Source organism: Vidua macroura, chromosome 5 (genome assembly GCF_024509145.1).
Source record: "Vidua macroura isolate BioBank_ID:100142 chromosome 5, ASM2450914v1, whole genome shotgun sequence".
In the NCBI taxonomy this organism is placed as follows: Eukaryota; Metazoa; Chordata; class Aves; order Passeriformes; family Viduidae; genus Vidua; species Vidua macroura.
Genome location: NC_071575.1, coordinates 69,924,143 through 69,938,758, shown reverse-complemented (window position 1 = coordinate 69,938,758; position 14,616 = coordinate 69,924,143). Strand labels below are relative to the sequence as shown.

General features: G+C 49.5%; 1 protein-coding gene across 5 annotated transcripts in view; it reads left to right on the top strand.

The window, feature by feature from the left end:
• PFKFB3 (6-phosphofructo-2-kinase/fructose-2,6-biphosphatase 3) overlaps positions 1–14,616 on the top strand; it is a 39,930-nt gene that overhangs the window by 13,783 nt on the left and 11,531 nt on the right. For 4 of the 5 annotated variants that reach the window (XM_053977497.1, XM_053977493.1, XM_053977494.1 and 1 more), the window contains exons 1-7: positions 6,908–7,132; positions 11,494–11,619; positions 11,909–12,005; positions 12,118–12,184; positions 12,319–12,393; positions 12,675–12,731; positions 14,400–14,524. In XM_053977497.1, coding sequence (XP_053833472.1) covers positions 7,054–7,132; positions 11,494–11,619; positions 11,909–12,005; positions 12,118–12,184; positions 12,319–12,393; positions 12,675–12,731; positions 14,400–14,524 — 626 coding nt within the window. In that variant the 5' untranslated portion in view covers positions 6,908–7,053. Of the gene's footprint in view, positions 1–6,907; positions 7,133–11,493; positions 11,620–11,908; positions 12,006–12,117; positions 12,185–12,318; positions 12,394–12,674; positions 12,732–14,399; positions 14,525–14,616 lie in introns of those variants that run through there. The other variant, XM_053977495.1, reaches the window with a different exon arrangement.

Below are 14,616 nucleotides of genomic sequence, written 5' to 3'. Positions count from 1 at the left end.
CTCATCCAGCTCCAACCCCTGCCATGGGCAGGGACACCTTCCACAAAAATAGGTTGCTTCAAGCCCTGTCCAACCTTGGACACTTCCAGGGATGGGGTAGCCACAACTTCTTTGGGCAACCAGTGCCAGGGCCTCACCACCCTCACAGTAAAGAATTTCTTTATAATATCTACCCTAAATCTACCCTCTCTGCAACTTAGGGAGTCAATTATCTTTATGATTTAGCCGTTTATGGGGTGAATTTTGTTTTTCACTAGTCTTGTAATGTCAGGAACTTTCACAGGACATTGCTCAATCCTCCTGGAACAGTTTCTGAGCAGACCTGCCAGCTTTGAGAAATGTCCTTACTTTAATGGATGTTTGCAGCTTCAGAATGTTATCTCCAAATTATATTTTTTTGAGAACTATGGAATATAATTATTTTTTAAAATTACAAATAAACCTCCTTTCTTAAATATGAATCTCCACCTGGGAGGCTCCTTTGGGGTCATCAGTCCTTGCTAATGGACATCCATTGAACACCTCCCCATTATTGCTCTTAAGATTTACTGGGTCTTCCCAAGGATCATCCAAGACACATTTGGAGGCACCCACCTCTCTGAGGATAATGGAGGAAACCTTGAATGATTTTACTTTTAATTTGATGAATTGAGATTGAATCCAGGCTCTCATCCTTCCTTCTTCCACATATTCATCACAGCCAGGCATTGTATTTAAAACTCCCATTTCCTTTCCTGCTACCCTTTAACTCAGCCAATTATAACCAAACACCTCTCGTTAGGGCACAAATCCTACCACTCAAAAGAAAATAAGGTTTGAAGGTTTCTTGTCCTCCTGGCTGAAGAGCTATAAATTAAAAGGAATTAAACAAACAAACAACTTTGTGGAGTGTTGACTTCAAGGAAGAGTTTACTGTCCTTGAAAGAGCTCCTGCGTCGTTCCGAGTGTGACAGTGACAGTGACAGCACACGGGGAGCTCAGAGCAGAGGGCTGAGCAAAAGCAGCAGGTCCCTAACCTGTTACCAGCTGAATGAGGCTGAATTCTGCATTTCTGCATCCCCTTCCTGGCTTTCCCTGTCCCTTGGCTGCCAGGAAAGCAAGGTCAGCCCTGGGTGCAGTGTTTGACTGGGGCTGATAGCGCGGGGTGAGCAATGCCCTGTGCCTTTGTGGGATTTCCCCCTGTGGGGCTCAGCCCTGGTTTCTCAATGTCAGAAGCTGAATCCCGTTGAATTTTCCCCCCCTTTCTCTGCTTGTGGCTATTTTTAAGCAAAGCTGCACCCACGGGCAGGCGTGTGGCAGCCCAGGTCTTGCTCCAGTGGTGTCCCAGCGCTCGGCTGTTGTCAGCAATGATTGGAATTTCTTACAAGCGGCCAAGGCAGGAGTTTCATGAGCACATCAGGTGCAATTAGAGGGTGCAACAGGCTGAAAAACTGCACGGCTTGTCCGCAGCCAGGAGAACGCGTGTCTGCACTGGTGGGTGAAAGGAGGGAGAGCTCCGGGGCACACGATGTTCCCTGCCCTGCCTGCATCCTGCACCCCGGGCAGGGCTCAGCCCTCACTGCTGCGGAGGGACCAGGAGCTCTCCCCTGATTTCAGGGTAAATCCCGTGCTGAGCAACATCCCTCAATCCCTGCAGGAAACCCTGACTGCAAATAATGCCGTGAAGAGATGGTTTTGCTTGGTTTCTGTTCCCCTTTGCAGCAGGAGGAAGAAAAGCAGCGTGAGACTGCAAGGACAGAGGGGCGAGAGGCGAGAAATGAGGAAGCAAAACTAAACTTGTTTAGAGGAGGGGAAAGAAAAAAACTCTTTTCAATGGCAGAAACACCCCGATCCATTACAGGGACAGACGCAGGAGCTCTTGGTGTTCCCTCCCGGGCATCAGGAGCTGGGTGGGATGAGGGAGAGGGAGCGGTGACATCCTGGTCCTACAGGTACAGTTCACACTTCGCTCCTTGTTTATTTATTCCTGTAACTGAAATACCTGCCAGGGGCGAGGGAGGCAATTGAAAACTGCAGGCGCAAAGGACCGTGAACTCCAGCTGCCTCTCCAAATCCAAACATTTTTATCAGCCTGATAAAAATCAGACGTTTATCACCCTCCCCGCCACGAGCCTGACCCGTAGCAGCTTTTTTTCAAGTCCGTCCAAAGAAAGCGCCATCAGCAGTGAAAACTACTCAGCATCCAGCTGTCAATGGGAGGTGTTAACCACTTGGTTTCCTTCCTGACCTTTCTGAAAGCATCTAATTCCCCGAAAAATATTGCAGACAATTTCCTTGGCTTCTTCAATATCCCACTATTTAAAATTATCTTTGTAAGTGCAAAATTTAGCAATTTTTTTTCTGTTGCTTTTGCTGTTGTTGTTGGGTTTTTCTTGTTGTCTTTTTTTTTTTTTTTTTTTTTTCTTTCCCCGAAAACCATATGAATGCCCCTTGGTCTGCCCAGAGGAATAAATTTTTCAGTTGCAAGAAAATGTAATCAATGCACTAATAAGAGCCTGGGCAGCTGCTGCCTGACTTTTGCAACCACCCTCCCAGGGTATGGAGCACTTTGGAACGGCTTTAAACCGGATGAGAGTAGATTTAGATGGGATGTTAGGGAGAGATTTTTTCGTGTGGGTGTGGTGAGACCCTGGCACAGGGTGCCCAGAGAAGCTGTGGCTGCCCCTGGATCCCTGGAAGTGTCCAAGGCCAGGCTGGACAGGGCTTGGAGCAACCTGGGATAGTGGAAGTTGTACCTGCCCATGGCAGGGGGGTGAGACTGAATGATCTTGAAATCCCTTTAAACCCAAACCCTGCTGTGATTCTGAGCTTTGTGCCCACATTCCAGGCTGATAAACCAAGGCCATACTGGAAACCGCTGCAGATGAAGCTGCCCTGACATGAATGGAGCACAATGTGTGGCTGCACCTACACAGTGATGTACACACAGCTCCCAGCCACCCTCCCCAAATTCTAGCCATGCAAAGAATTCCTGGATGTGTGACTCGGATCCCACCAGGCATCTCCCCTCCCTGCACCCCCGCGCCAATTCTGAAGGAGAGGATGCGTGTTGCACTGAATGTAGGCAAGAACGTGACTGGTCCTTGCCTTCCAAGTTTCCTTTAGAGGGAATCAAATAAATAAATTAAAAAAAAAAAAAAAAAAAAAAGACATTAAAAGAAGAGGGTGAATCATGGCTTAGTCAGAGTTGGGGCTCGCCAGAGCAATTGCTGCTGGTGCTGGCATTTTGATGCCACAGGGAGGATGTCAGGGAAGGCAGGCTGGTCACCAGTAGCTTCTTCCAAAGGGGATGGAGAATGAAGTCTGGAGCTGTCACTTTGGGATGCATCCAGAGCCTAATGCAATGTTCAGGATGGGTTGCTAGGTGAGTTAGATGTTGGAGCTGCGGTGGAACAAAAGAGGGAATTGACAGGTTTTAGTTTTGGTGTTTCGGAGAACTTTGAAGACTGTGAACCCCATAAGAGCTGGGTATCCCATTCTCACAGAAATAGGAATTTTCCCCTTCTCTGCCAGACTTTCCCTTTTTGTACTTCCCTCTCCCACCTCTCTGGACCTGCTGCATTCATCCCTTGGACGCTCAGGGTTAATTTTTTTCCCCATCTACCACCAGGACTTTCGTATTTCAAACCCTGGCATTACGTCCCTGTCCCTTCTCATTTATTAAACATCTGCCAGTTCCTGACTGGGGTATGGATGGCAGCACCTCCAGCCTGCACTGGCTGGTTGATGCCTCCCTCCACCCTCTGTGGGTCAGCATCACTGGCTGTCCCATGTCACACTGTGCCTGTGGTGGCTCTCCAGGAGCTGACACATCCTCCTGACAGCATTCAGGCTGCATCAGTGGCTTGATTTCCTGAAAAATCGCTGAGCTAAGCACCCCTTTGGGCTCTTATCACAGCAGCTGCGAGCAACATTTTATTTACCAGCCCAGGTGCTATTTTTAGGAAGCTGGGATTTTTGCATAGCACGATTTGGGAGGGGGAAAAATAATCCTCTGAGTGCACCTAGTGCTGTCCTGCTCCCTGCCCTCTCCCCGGGGTGCAAGTGCCTTAAAAATAGTAGTGCTTCTTCCAGCTGACCTCCCTCGGAGCAGCTGGGCGCTGGTGCCTTTGAAATCCAGGCCACTTATTTAGGAGTTGGAGCTTTCCGCTCCAGTTATTTAGGAGTTTCTAAGCCAAGAGTTACTAGGTGGATCTAATTTGAAGCGACTGTGATTTTAATTCAGGCAGGGTTTTGCTTTCGGGCTCCTTTTCATGTCATGGGGGTGGTGATTTGTGAGGTGGAAAAGAGCCACGGAGAGGGGAGAGAGGAAGGGGGATGATGCCCGAATTCCTTGCCCTGTAAAATCATGTGAATTTTTGTCCTCCTTCTGACTCAGGCTCTAGCTGGGAACCGGCTTTCTGTTGCCCTACATGTGAAAAAGATTTGGGGATTTTGTGCAGAGTGGCCCAGGGAGGGCTGTTGTGCCTGACTTCCATCCCATCCTTGCCAACTGGAGCACTCACAGCTCTCTCCCATCTTCCTTCCCACATCCCAAATCTTTGGTTCTTTTCCAGCTCACTCATAGTAGCTTTTTTTCTTTTTAATTTCTTTTTAATTTTTTTTTCTTTTTGCCTGTGAATATTTTTTCCCTGTGTAGGAGAGGGAAAGATTGTGCACTTTTTACTTCATCTTGGCTCCATGTAAGGAATTAGCCAGAAATATCTTCCTTCTAAATGCGTTATAAAAATACAAGCCTTTGCTTGCAGAGGAGGAAAATGCCCTAAATAAAAAAAAAAAAAAAAATATTATTGAACATTTTAGGTATCCGAGATGCTCCTTATCAAGCTTTAAATTTTGAAGCAAAATTTGCTGTATTAAACACCATCAAAGCTGATGCTCCCGCCTCTACAGCTCTTCCCACCCGTGACACATTCCCACATTTCCCTGCTGTGGCAAATTCCCACCCAGAATCCTTCCAAAGAAACCCCTCCAGGCCAGGTGGGATCATCCCCATCGGTGTTGGGGGACAAGGGGGTTTGAGCACCTGAGTGTTTGGGGTTTGGGCGTCATCACAGGAATTTTCAGGGTGGTCCCAACCCCTCTGTGCTGCAAACAGAAGCTGTGTGGGGGTGTCAGCACTGCTGGGGTGCAGTTTGTAGCCTAATTTAGAGTGGAAATATAACTTGCAGGGACCTGGCGAGTGGATTAAGAAGTTTAATAAACTAATAAGAGAATGCAAATAATAATAATAATAATAATAATAATAATAATAATAATAATAATAATAATAATGTGTTTATTGTATATGAACATGACATAATTAAGAACAAATAAATGAATAGTAAAATGATAAAATAATAAAAAAGCAAATCATTCTATGAAAACATTAAATAATAAACAATGAAACGGGATTGTTAAATTAAAATAATATTAAATTTTAAAAAATATTGATTAAAAATTAGCGTTATGCGCCCGTTTGAGAGCAGAGGCTCTCCGCGGAGCATCCCCAGCGCCGCGGCCGCTCCAGCCGCCCCCGAGCCGCTGTTCGCGGAGGGACGCGGGGAGGCCCCGGCGCCTCCCGGCCCGCCCGGGCGCGGAGCGGGGCGGAGCAGCCGCGGTGGCCGCGGGCGGAGGCGGAGCCGCCGCATCCCGGGCATCCCCTCCGGGGGAGGCGGCTCGGCACCGCATGTGCGACGTGAGCGACGTGCAGGAGAGCAGGGCCGGCATCCCCCGGCCCCTCGGGACCCCCCGGCATCCCCCGGCCCCCCGCGGGACGCCCCGGCCCGAACCCGCCGGCCGCGGAGTGAGGGGCGCAAGGGGCGCGCCGGCGGAGTCCCCCAATCCCATCGCTGTTGTACTTATTGTTCTTTTTTCTTTTTTTCCCCTCTATTTTTATTTTAAAAAATAGTTTTTATGTTATTTGTCTCTAGTTAATTTTTTGAATTTTATTTTTAATTTTAACTTTATTCCAATTTTTTAATTTCTTTCCCCCTTCTTACTTTCTCCTCTATTCCCTATTTTATTTTCATAATTAATTTTAATGAATTTTTTTCTCTTTACATTTTTACTTCTTTTTTAGTTTTGAAATATTTTTAAAAAGTTATTTACTGTCGAGTTTTCATTTTCCTTTTTTAAAACAAAAAATTCAATTTCCATCATTTTACATCATTTTCCCTCGTTGATTGAAGAGACGCGAGGAATGAAACAGACCATTTATTTAACCACAGATATTTTAGTCTGGGGGTCCCCTGCGCGCCCCAGATTCCCGGCGTGGGGGAGGGGTCGGTGTCGCGTTCCCCCCGCGGAACAAAGCGCGTCCTTTGTCCGCGCTGCAGTGCGGGGGGCGGCCGGCAGGGGGCGGCAGGGGCCGCGCCGGCATCCCTCCATCTTCATCTTCATCATCCTCCTCCTCCTCCTCCTCCTTCCCATCCTCCTCCTCCTCCTCCTCCTCCTCCTCCGCGGCGCCGCAGCGCCCGCCCGGCCCCGCTCCGCCCCGGAGGCGGTCCCGGCCTGTCGGGATAGAAATAGGCGGCCCGGCAGCTGCCGGCACATCGTGAGCGGAGCCGGCCGGAGCAGCGGCCAGCGCTGTAGCACCACTCCTTGCCCGGCTGCCTCGCGTGGAGAGTCTCCTGCCTTTCTTCTCTTGTTATTTTTTTCCCCCCCAATTTAAAAGGGAAGATAGTTTTTTTTTTTTTTTTTTTTTTATTATCTGTATTTTTTTTCAGCCCGCTTTCCGTCGCGGTTCGCAGCGGGGCTCGCCCTCGCTCCCTCTCAGCGCGCAGCGGCTGCGCCGGGGCCATTCCTGCCCGGCTTTGTGCCCTGCAGACCCGGCCCTCCTCTTCCTCCTCCTCCCCCTCCTGCCGTAAAACCTTCACGAGGCTCGGAGCAGCATCCGAAAGCGCCGCAGCCGCTCGCCCAAACCACCGACTGCAACAAAAACCCTTTTTATTATTTTTTTTTTTATCATATATTTCCCTCACCTCCTTCCCCCTCCCCTTTTTTATTTCTCCTCCTCCCTCCCGCAAACGCATCAAGGTGGACGCGGAGCGCAAAAAGACCTTTGTTTTAAAAATGCCCATGGAGCTGACGCAAAGCCGCATCCAGAAGATTTGGCTTCCCAATGACAACCGCCCGGCGCTGCCCCGCCGCTGTGAGTACGGGCACGGCAGCATCCCGGAGGGATGGGGACTGGGATGGAGGCACGGCATGGGTGGGAAGCTCTCCCCTTTCTCCGCGCACCGCGGCGCGGGGCTCTTTGCAGCATCCCTGCAGCATCCCTCCTCCCTTCTCCTCGCCGTGCCCCAGCATCCTGGCGGTGCCCGCATCCCACCCGCTGCCATCCCGTGACTCGCTCCCGGCGCTCGGAAGGCGCAGCCGGCTGTCACATGGCTGCGGGGAGGTGCCGCGACACGCGTGGCCCCGTTTCCACCCTCCGCTGCCAGCCCTGGGATTAAAAGGGAAGGGAGCAGGTCGTTCACCTCGCAGCCCCGGTGCCAGCTCAGCTGGGATTTTTCACGGTGTCAAGCGGCTCGCCCGGGGATTTGTTGATGGCAGAATCGTGAATGGTTTGGGTTGGAAGGCACCGTAAAGATAATCTCGTTCCACAACCCTCCTGCCATGTGGCGGGACACCTTCCACTAGACCAGCTTGCTCCAAATCCTGTCCAATTAGTGTTAAATTTCTTTTTTTTTTTTTTTTGGAGGATTAGGGCAATGTATTTAGGGGGAAAAAGCCCCAACCAAACACCAGCCGTTTGCATTTTACTATTTAACCCTGTGGGGAAGAGGAGGCAGATGGAGGGGAAGGCAGAAATTAGTGCTCAAACTTCTGCAGTGGTTTCCCCTTATCTCTGAACCTCGGAATATAAAAATGTTTGGGTCCTTCCGGCGTTACTACAAACCAAATCTTAAATCATGAGCCAATCCGAAAGCTCGGAAGCAGCTCCTTTAAGTCACCCACCAGCTACACGGACAACCTGCCAGTTGTGCGATTCCTAACTCTAAACGAGCGCCGCAGGAATGTGCGGAGCCGGGATGGAGGGGGTGGCACTCGCAGCCCGGCGAGGGATGGAAGCGGCTTGGGTGAATCAGTCTTTCCGATGCTTGCCTTCAGCAGGCGTTTCAAGTCGCTTCCGATGTTTATTTACCTTGGCTGGAAAGTTTCTCCTTCTAAATAATAATCATAATAGTTTTTAAAGAAGTAGATATCCTGTGAGCTTGCCAGATGCTGTTGCCCGTGGCTGTGGGTCAGGCACCCTGGAGCAGATGTTGGGATGCGCAGCCTGTGCCTGGCAAGGGCAGCCCTGCCGCGGGAGCTGCCGAGGAAATGGATTTCAGCAACAGGCATCTGGGTAGCCAAGGGGCTTTGCTTAGAGTGGGTAAAACGTCTCCCGGCTTAATGCTTTGCACGTGTGTCTCTGTGGCTGGATTTTTCTCAAGGGCTGGCACCTCTGAAAGAAATCCCTTGTGCATGCAGTGGTTTTTTGCCACTTCGTTCGCCTGGTTTCTCAGAGAGAGCTCCCTTTTGGCAGCGGATAAAACTAGCATATTTGATATATTAAGGCACCGAGGGGCTTATTAATAACATAATGTGGCTTGTAATTATATTTTCTTGGGGTGGGAGCGAGCCACGCTGTGCAATGTGAGAAGAGGCTTTTTTTTTTTTTAGCTTACTCTTTTTAAACTCGAGCTATTTTAAACGCGAGGTGCTATTAATTCCTCAGCAGCAACAAAGAGCGAGGGCTGTGCAAAGCTGGGTGGGAACGGAGGAATAACGGAGACCACTTCCAGCGCGATGCCTGGAGGGAGCGGGCGCATCCCTGGGAGCATCCTCTGCAAGGACGCTCCCCGGGTGTGGAATAACGAGTCCGATTGTGTGATGGCTGGTCCAGGGGAGGCTGCAGCGATGCCTTCGGCTGCCCTTTTGACGGCGATCCATTAAATTGCTGTCACGCCGCACGTCTCTCACGTAGGGGCTGGGAAAGTCGAGCCGTCGAAGGCGCTGGCTGGGGCAGAGCCGGGCGAGGGGAGGGGGATGCTCCGGGAGGGAAAGGGCTGCCACTGCCTCTCTCCGTCCCATCGCTGCCTTTTCCGGCTCGGTGGGTGTGGAACACACGCCCGGGGTGTTCGCGTTCATCCGCGGCTCGCAGGGGTCGCGGTTCCACGCGCAGGATCGGGCATCCCCGAAGGTGTTGGAATTGCAGCGGGAAGAAGCTGGGGAAAGGGCAATGGGACTAACAGAACGTGCACTCTGGGCTTGTGGGAGGTTTTGGGGAATACTTAGGAGGAGACAGTAAAAATGCCTGAAGTGGGGAGGTGGCTGTTTTATCCGACTTTTTATAGAAGCGTATTTCCTTCCCTTTTGGGCTGGGTGTTTTTTTTTGTTGTTGTTATTTTTTTTTCCCCTTTCTGTTTTACCCACTGGTGAAGCTGACTTTCTGGCAAATAGCAAAAGTGATAAGCTCCTTTTAAATACCCTCTGACCCTCTGAAAATCATCCCTGGCCTTGACTTACCTGGCTAGATGTCGATAAGGAGTAATGAATATGTATTGAAATCCCTGATAGCTTCCCAGCAGTGGTGAAAAGAAATGATGAATGAGGCCTTTGTGAAAGACTGGGAGCAAAACACTGGGTTCTGTTTCATCCCTGATGCAAAGTTTCCCGGGGACTTTTGCTTTGGGCTCAGATTCCTGATGAAATGTTGCTCGCTGATGCCATGGTGTTTTGGGAGGTGCTTCCCAGGTGCTGTTCCATTGTGCAAGGGCAGTAAAAACTGGGGGGAGATTGCTGAATTAGGGGTGTTCAACTCTTGCAGCAGCCATTGGAAGGTGACACGTGTGTGCCCACACAGTGCCAGCCCTGGGGCTGTCACAGCTGTCCGGAGCCACAGGGACATGAACAGTACCCAGCATTGTCCCTTTGCTCTTGGAGTGTTATTTAATGGCCCTAAATCCTCTTGGCTCTACTCTATGAGATCCTTTGCCCACTGGCAGGTAGGGAAAGGAAGAGCTTCCTTATTTCAGGTATTATTCCTTCTTCCTCCCTTTATCTAATATAAGTGTCTGGGTTTTGTGTAAAACAGACTTGCACCCATAACTTGGATAAGGATGTGAGACTGTTAGAGGGGGGAAAAGTATTTTTCTTGGTATGTTGCACAGCTCCCTTGTGCCCCAGCACAGAAAATTGGCACTTGCTGCCAAAATCTTTGGGACCTGCCCCGGGGTTTTGAAATGCAGCACTGGGTGGGGGGCAGGTTGCACAAAGGGAGTGAATGTGAGGGCAGCTCCAGCCAGGGGAATGAAACAGGAAAAAAAAAACAAACTATATTTTAGGTAGTTTTTAATCTCTTGCCTGCTGAGTTTGCTTTGGTAAGAAACTTAGGAAGACGATGGGTGGCTCTTGGCTCTTCTCTGCCATCTGGGTACCACGGCCATGAATCTTCCTTGTGGCCTTAATTTGGTTTCTCCAGCTGCTGGATTTATTTATTTCTTAGAAGGCAAAGGTAAACCCATGTTCTTTGCATGTTCTGTGGGTACCTCTCAGTTTGTTTGTCCTTTCCGGATCCACGCTGACAAAAACCTACCCCAGCCCTGTGTCCATCCCTGGGAGCCCCTGGCATCCCCTGGTCCCACCTTCAGGCAGCTGTGGCAGGCAGGCAGAGCTCTCCACCCAGGCCATAATTAAGCTGGGTTTTATGGCTCTGCCACCAGCCACTCACTCCCTGCATTCCTTTCCTATGAGGTCTCTGTGCTCACCGGGTGGATGGAAGGGTGGGTGAGAAATCCCCTGCAGGGTCCCATCTGTTCTGCAAATGCTGCCTCTGGATTTTCTTTCCAGCTGTTTGACATGGACCCTCTTCACCACAAAAAAAAAAAAAACCAAAAAAAAACCAAAAAAAAAAAACCAAAAACCCAAAAAAACCCCAACCAACCAAAAAAAAAAAAAATACAATAACCCAGCTTGGGTTTATGAGGAAAAAAGGGATAAATCACTTGGATATCCCACTTTTAAATGCTGCTAGTTCTGTGGTTCTCTTGCCTTGTTTGTCTTGAGAAAATCTAGTTAGTTGGTTGTGTGTCAGCTAGAAATCAAGTCAAAGATTTTGGGAGATGCTTTCTGTGGGTGAAGAGCTTGGGCCAGACCTGGTATTTCAGCACGGACACTGCTGCAGGGACGAGTCAAAAGTCCTTGGCTATCCTTGAGCTTTTTATGGAATTGCCAAGCCATTGGAATGTGAAGTTGTGCTTGCCTTGATTTTGAATTTTATTTTTTAAATAACTTTTTTATTTTGGTTGCAAATGAGGAAACTGAAGCACAGAGGCTCTCCAGGGAGCCTGGGCCAGCTGCTGGCTCCTTGCCTACTTTGCACCCATCAGGATGTTCTTGCTGTGGCTTTCATGTTTCCTCCAGCTGCTGAAGGACTTGGAAGGAGTCCAGATAAAAACAAGTGCCTTGTAGGGTTTACTCGGGATGAGCTGGAGAATTAACAGCTCCCGTTCTTTTTCCTTGCAGCCTGTGGGCCTCAGCTTGCCAATTCCCCCACTGTGATAGTCATGGTTGGCCTCCCAGCCCGTGGCAAGACCTACATCTCCAAGAAGCTGACTCGCTACCTCAACTGGATCGGTGTCCCCACAAAAGGTGAGGCTTGCACTGGCTGCCAGGGGAAAGCAGGAGGTCTGGTCCTCAGGAATTCTTCTAGATCAGTGCTTTGGGAGATGGGAGGTAGTGGGGGATGTTTCCAAGATCCCACAGGCCAAATATCTGTGTTTTCACATCCACATGCAGCCCAGGTTTGCTGGGCTTCACTTTGAAGGGATGCCCTGAGGATGTAACTTCTTGGCCCCAGCTTGCTTTAACTGCAGAAGCTGCACAACTGAGTCATGCCCCTCATTTTGATGATTTTTTTTTTTTTTCTTTTCCCACCTAGTTTTCAACGTTGGGGAGTATCGCCGCGAGGCCGTGAAGCATTACAGCTCCTATGACTTCTTCCGTCCTGACAACGAGGAAGCCATGAAAGTCAGGAGGTGAGAGTGGCTTCTGAGAGCTCAAAACTGAATCTCTACGGGATTGGTAACTTCAGGGTGACCACCACACCCAGAGGACATCAGGGCCACACGTCTGTCCCCTCTTTTGCAGGCAATGTGCCATGGCAGCCCTGAGGGATGTGAAGCGGTACCTGACGGAGGAGGCCGGGCAGATTGCGGTGAGCTCCCAGATGTGCTCTGGGGTTTGGCAGCTGTGCCAACCCCAAAGGTCCTCTGCAGTGCCTTCTCTGAGGAGGGGCTCTCTGGGAAACCAGGCTTTTGTGGTGCCAATTGAGATCTTTTGCTTTCAAAGGTTTTTGATGCCACCAATACCACGCGGGAGAGGAGAGGGATGATCCTAAACTTCGCCAAAGAGAATGGGTTCAAGGTTGGTGCCATGGGGCTGATGCCTGCATTGGGAAGTCCACTGTAGTGCAGAGTTGGTGTCTCTTCTTTCATTCATGTGTTATCCTCATGCTGCTCCTGTGTGAGGGAGATTTCAACGCTGGGTTTGATTAAAAATATGAAACTCTTCATTCCCTGTACCGAGCCGTGGGGAAGGAAAGGATGGGAGCGGGACGCAGGGAGGAGGCTGGGTTGAGCAAGGAGCTGGCTGAATGTTACAAACCTTGCTGGTGGCTTTCAGCTGAGCTTTGCTTTGCTTCACAGGTGTTCTTCATTGAATCTGTCTGCAATGATCCCAACGTAGTTGCCACCAACGTTATGGTAAGTGTGGAAGTGTCCTGCTTTTGCTTTCCCTCCATAGGGAGGTAGGAATAATAATGACCTTCACAAGCTCTGGTCTTCATGGTGGGCTTTAAATACCCTGGTACCTGCTGGAGGGACAGCACAGCATGGCACTGGCAATCTAGGAGGTTCCAGGGATGTGTTGGTGACTTCTTTCTCCAAGGGACAGCACCTCTCCTTGTTTGCTCTCTGTTGCATCTTGTTGTCACCAAGAAGGGGCTGGTGAGGAGCTCCAGGGCAGCCTGTGCTGCAGTAGCTGTGAAGTGAGATGTCAGGAGAGCTGATTTTTGCCTGGAGTATTGTGGGATAAAAAGCCCAGGAGGGAAGAGAGGCCCAAGAAAACTGGTTCATGGTCAAGGATCATTTTCTCCAAGTTCAGCTGTGATGCATTCCCAGCAAAGGAGCAGCCATCAAAAATGCCAGGATGAACAAGGAGCTCCTGGACAAACTCCAACACTAAAAGGAAGCCTACAGAGAGAGGATGGAAACAAGGACAGGCAGCCTGGGAGGAATACAGAGATTGTCTGAGCAGCCAGGAATTGGGTTAGAAAAAAACAAAACCCTGACAGAATTGGGGGACTACAGGTGCAGTCTCACCTCAGTTTTGGGAAGATAATGGAGCAGATCATCCTGGAAACTCTGCTGAGGCACATGGAAGATAAAAAGGTGGTTGGTGACAGCCAACATGGCTTCACTGGAGGCAAATTGTGCTGCCAGCCAGGGGCTGAAGAGTGTCTTTTGCTCCTGCTGGGAGCTGTTATCCCAGTGACCAACTTTCTGAGAGGTTTCATACAGCCTTTTCAACAACAAAATGCTCAGTTTGCTACTTTTTTTTTTTTTCCCCAAGCTGGATTTTTTTTGAGGATTTTAATCCCTTTATTTGGAAACTAATGCTTGAAGGGTGAGAAAATCAGCTCCTAGCTGAGCATGGGATTTTGCTCCACAGGGAACTGCAGATGAATGGTGCTCGTAGTGCTGGGATCAGTGTGGAAAATACACCCCAGGCCTGGGATGTTGCCACATGTGTTGATCCATTGTGTTATCCTGTTGGTTTCAGGACTGCTTGTGAAATTACCAATGTATAATGCTGCTGTTCAACCACAAATATTAAAACAGCCTGTTAGATTAGTTCAGGCAGGACTTAGTCTGTGAGGCTTGTGGGTATTCACACTGCCTGTTTCTAGTGTCTTTCAGCCCAACAGCTTGCAGCAAATAATGCACAGAAAGGGGTTGAATGTTGCCATCCTACTGTCCTGCTGCTGAGCTGGGATAAGCATCTTGCCTATGTCCATGCACTTCCCTTTCTCAGCTTGAGTTTGAGCTTGATGGGTTTTTTTTTTTTTAGCCATTAGGAAGCTCAGTTTTCCTGCTGTTGGGTGGTGAGTGCTAGACCACCTCTTGGGAGAATGGGAGCAGACTGTCTGTACTAATCAGGCAATGGTTGATACCAAATTCTCCCACCTGACGCTTGGTTTTGGGTTTAATTTGCTGCTTTTCTGCTCTGCGATGAGTGATGACTATAAAGTACTCATCACTGAGTTTCAGCTAATCACTGGATCTTGGCAGGACTTTGAAATTCCAGATTAGCATTGTCTGGCTTGGAAAGCTTCCTAACCTCCTTGTGGCATGTTTTTTTTTCTGTTGCAGGAAGTCAAATTGTCCAGCCCAGATTACCGGGACTGTAATTCCACTGATGCCATGGAGGATTTCATGAAGAGGATCAATTGTTACCAAGCCAGCTACCAGCCCCTCGACCCTGATGACTATGACAGGTAAAAGACCTTGGCTTCTGAGCTGCCTTGAGCACCTGCCCTCTCCCAGGAGAACAGCAGTGAAGGGTGGAGCTGTATTTCACTTTGTCTTC